The sequence below is a fragment of the Colobus angolensis genome, unplaced genomic scaffold, assembly GCF_000951035.1.
Source record: "Colobus angolensis palliatus isolate OR3802 unplaced genomic scaffold, Cang.pa_1.0 Scaffold344, whole genome shotgun sequence".
Taxonomy (NCBI): Eukaryota; Metazoa; Chordata; class Mammalia; order Primates; family Cercopithecidae; genus Colobus; species Colobus angolensis.
Window position 1 is genome coordinate 1,216,902 of NW_012116755.1, and position 2,778 is coordinate 1,219,679.

Genomic DNA, 2,778 nt, shown 5'->3' on the forward strand with positions numbered 1-2,778 from the left:
TCCTGCCTCAGCCTCCTGAGTAGCTGGGACTACAGATGCACACCACCATGCCCGGCTAATTTTTTGTATTTTTAGTAGAGATGGGGGTCTCACCATGTTGGCCAGGCTGGTCTCGAACTTCTGACTTCAAGTGATTCATCTGCCTCAGCTTCCTAAAGTGCTGGGATTACAGGCATGAGCCACTGTGCCCGGCCACAGTCTCATTCTTTTAGATTAGTTGAGAGCAGTCAATTAAAGGCTATCTGTTCTCTTGGGTTTGAAATGTGTTAAATTTTTTTTTTTTATCTTCCCTTTCTTATTGGATCAATTACAGACAAAAAGAAGACTAATTATATGGAGTATTTCCAGGAAGCAATGTTATTCTTTAAGAAATCTGAACAGGAAAAGAAGGTAGGAAATGGAATTAGTAATAAAGGAGATTCAGGATACTTCGTTTTTTGCTGTGTGGTTTTTGTTGCATTACTGAGTGAAATAAATAATACCAAGTCAATAAAGTAATAGAAGGCTATGAAAAATCAAATTTTGCCTTTAAGATTAAATTTGAAGTTAGTATTTATTGCTGGACTTACGAAAATTTAAGGATGTCGAATTATTTTTCATGTTTAACCAAATTATGAATTTCTTTAAGTCTCTGATAGAAAAAGTTACCCAATTAGAAGACCTCACCCTCAAAAAGGAAAAATTTATTCAATCTAATAAAATGATTGTGAAATTCCGAGAGGATCAAATAACACGCTTGGAAAAGCTCCACAAGGAATCCCGGGGAAGTTTTCTGCCTGAGGAGCAGGATCGTTTGCTCTCAGAATTAAGGGATGAGATTCAAACTCTGCGAGAACAAGTGAGTATAGGGCATCTGTAATATTTCTAAAAATAAAAGAAGTTCAAAGCAAATCTAAATTTGTCACCAAGTACATGTTCTTTAATACAATGGAAATTGTTTTAAGTGAATTCTTCTGACAGTGTGATTGCATAATTCCTTTACCTACCTTTTTAAAATAGTTAAAGGGAAGAGAAGGGGAAAAGGAAGAAGTTGTGGTGACGTTGCTACATAGTATGCAACTCTAGCAGGCCATGTAGAATTTCACCCAGTGGGCGTTGTGGTTCTCTGAGTTAGTAGGCTCTTTAGAGTTGTGCCTTTTAAAGTTTTTGTTGTTTTTCCTTTTCCTTAGGGAGAATGGATAGGTCAAACAGGTACATTGTGGGAAAAACCAAAATCTCTTATCAGCTTCTTGTTTATCTCTCCGGAGTTTTTAATGAATATTCAAACTAATATGGGTGGATATTTTTACTTTTGTTTCTCCTTTACACTTTTCTGCACTTTGCCTTTTTCAGTTAATCTTGGTTGACAGGATTAATTTGGTCCTTGTTCTTTTCAGTGTGTTGATTTAACTAGTCTCCTTTGCATGAAAAGCCTGCCACATTGTACACCCTTGTGCTTACCTCCTTAGGTGGGTGAACATTGCAAGGGTCTAGACTCCGACTGAGAATAGCAGAGTTACAGGACATGCATACTTTCAAACTGATCACACATGCCAAGTTGCTTTCCACGGTAGTTGCAGAAGGGTACCACCAGTAGTGCATGTGCATACCTAGTTTTCTAATGGCTTTTTAGAGGAACTAATTCACTAAAGAAATGTTTGTAAATGTATAATGCATGTAATTCTTCTATGTCACAGATAGAGCACCACCCCAGAGTTGCAAAGTATGCTATGGAAAATCATTCCCTCAGGGAGGAGAATAGAAGACTGAGATTATTAGAGCCTGTGAAAAGAGCCCAAGAAATGGATGCCCAGACCATTGCAAAACTAGAAAAAGCTTTCTCTGAAATAAGTGGCATAGAGAAAAGTGACAAAAGTAAGAAATGATTGTTGTATATACGTTCCATATAGGAAGAGACTGTATTAAAGAGCATTTATAGTGCCTTGTGACTAGGGTCTTCATTTTAGCCTCCAGGCCTGCTGTGCTAATGTCTTATACACATATTCTTTTATGTTATAGAAAGATATTTACTAAACTTTTTTTCTCAAAGATCACAGAGCATAAACTATGTAAGCTAATAGATATAATAAGAAAATACTCATTGTATTTCTGTTTTATTGATAAAAAGATTGATTCAGATACTACGTTAAATTTTTACTAAATTTTCTGGTTTAAAGTATTTGAAATGAAAAGTGTTTAATTAATCAAACATGAATAAAAATCGAGTTGAAATGTTTATCAATCTAGTTAGGCCTGTGCAATGTAAGAGATGTAGAAAGGTCAGAGTCAGCACAGTGTTTGGGTCCTGATGTTGTGGTTACCAATGTATGCACTCTCTAGTTACATGCTACTTTCATAAGTTTGCATACTATGTGAAAAGTGGTTTAGTTAGTACTAAGTCTGTCTCACAGTCTTGACAGCTGTTGGTGTTCATACCCTGGGATTTGGTAACAAAGTCTGTGTTTGCCCCAGTCTTGGAGTTAATATTTTCATGGTCTTTTATCATAGACGGGGCCTTGGTTTCCTTTTAGGTTGAAACTGAGAAAGTTCTACTGTTTTTATTCTACATTCATAAAGAAGACTGTCTCTTTGCTTTTTAAAATTTCATTTTTTAAGCCTTCTTCCATTCTGTTACGACTGAATAGAATATTAAGAGTCACAGTAACTGGGTTGGGGAGAAACTTAAGATATTAGATGTAAAATTACTATCAGGTTTTCTATTGTTTTTTTTTTTTGAGATGGAGTCTCACTTTGTCGCCCAGGCTGTAGTACAGTGGTGCGATCTCAGCTCACTGCAAC

General features: G+C 36.1%; 1 protein-coding gene across 1 annotated transcript in view; it reads left to right on the forward strand.

The window, feature by feature from the left end:
* The window catches only part of KIF15 (kinesin family member 15), a 105,019-nt gene that overhangs the window by 47,111 nt on the left and 55,130 nt on the right, over positions 1 to 2,778 (forward strand). The window contains 3 exon segments of the mRNA XM_011952691.1: positions 314 to 390; positions 629 to 838; positions 1,677 to 1,854. Of these exon segments, the coding sequence (XP_011808081.1) occupies positions 314 to 390; positions 629 to 838; positions 1,677 to 1,854 (465 nt within the window).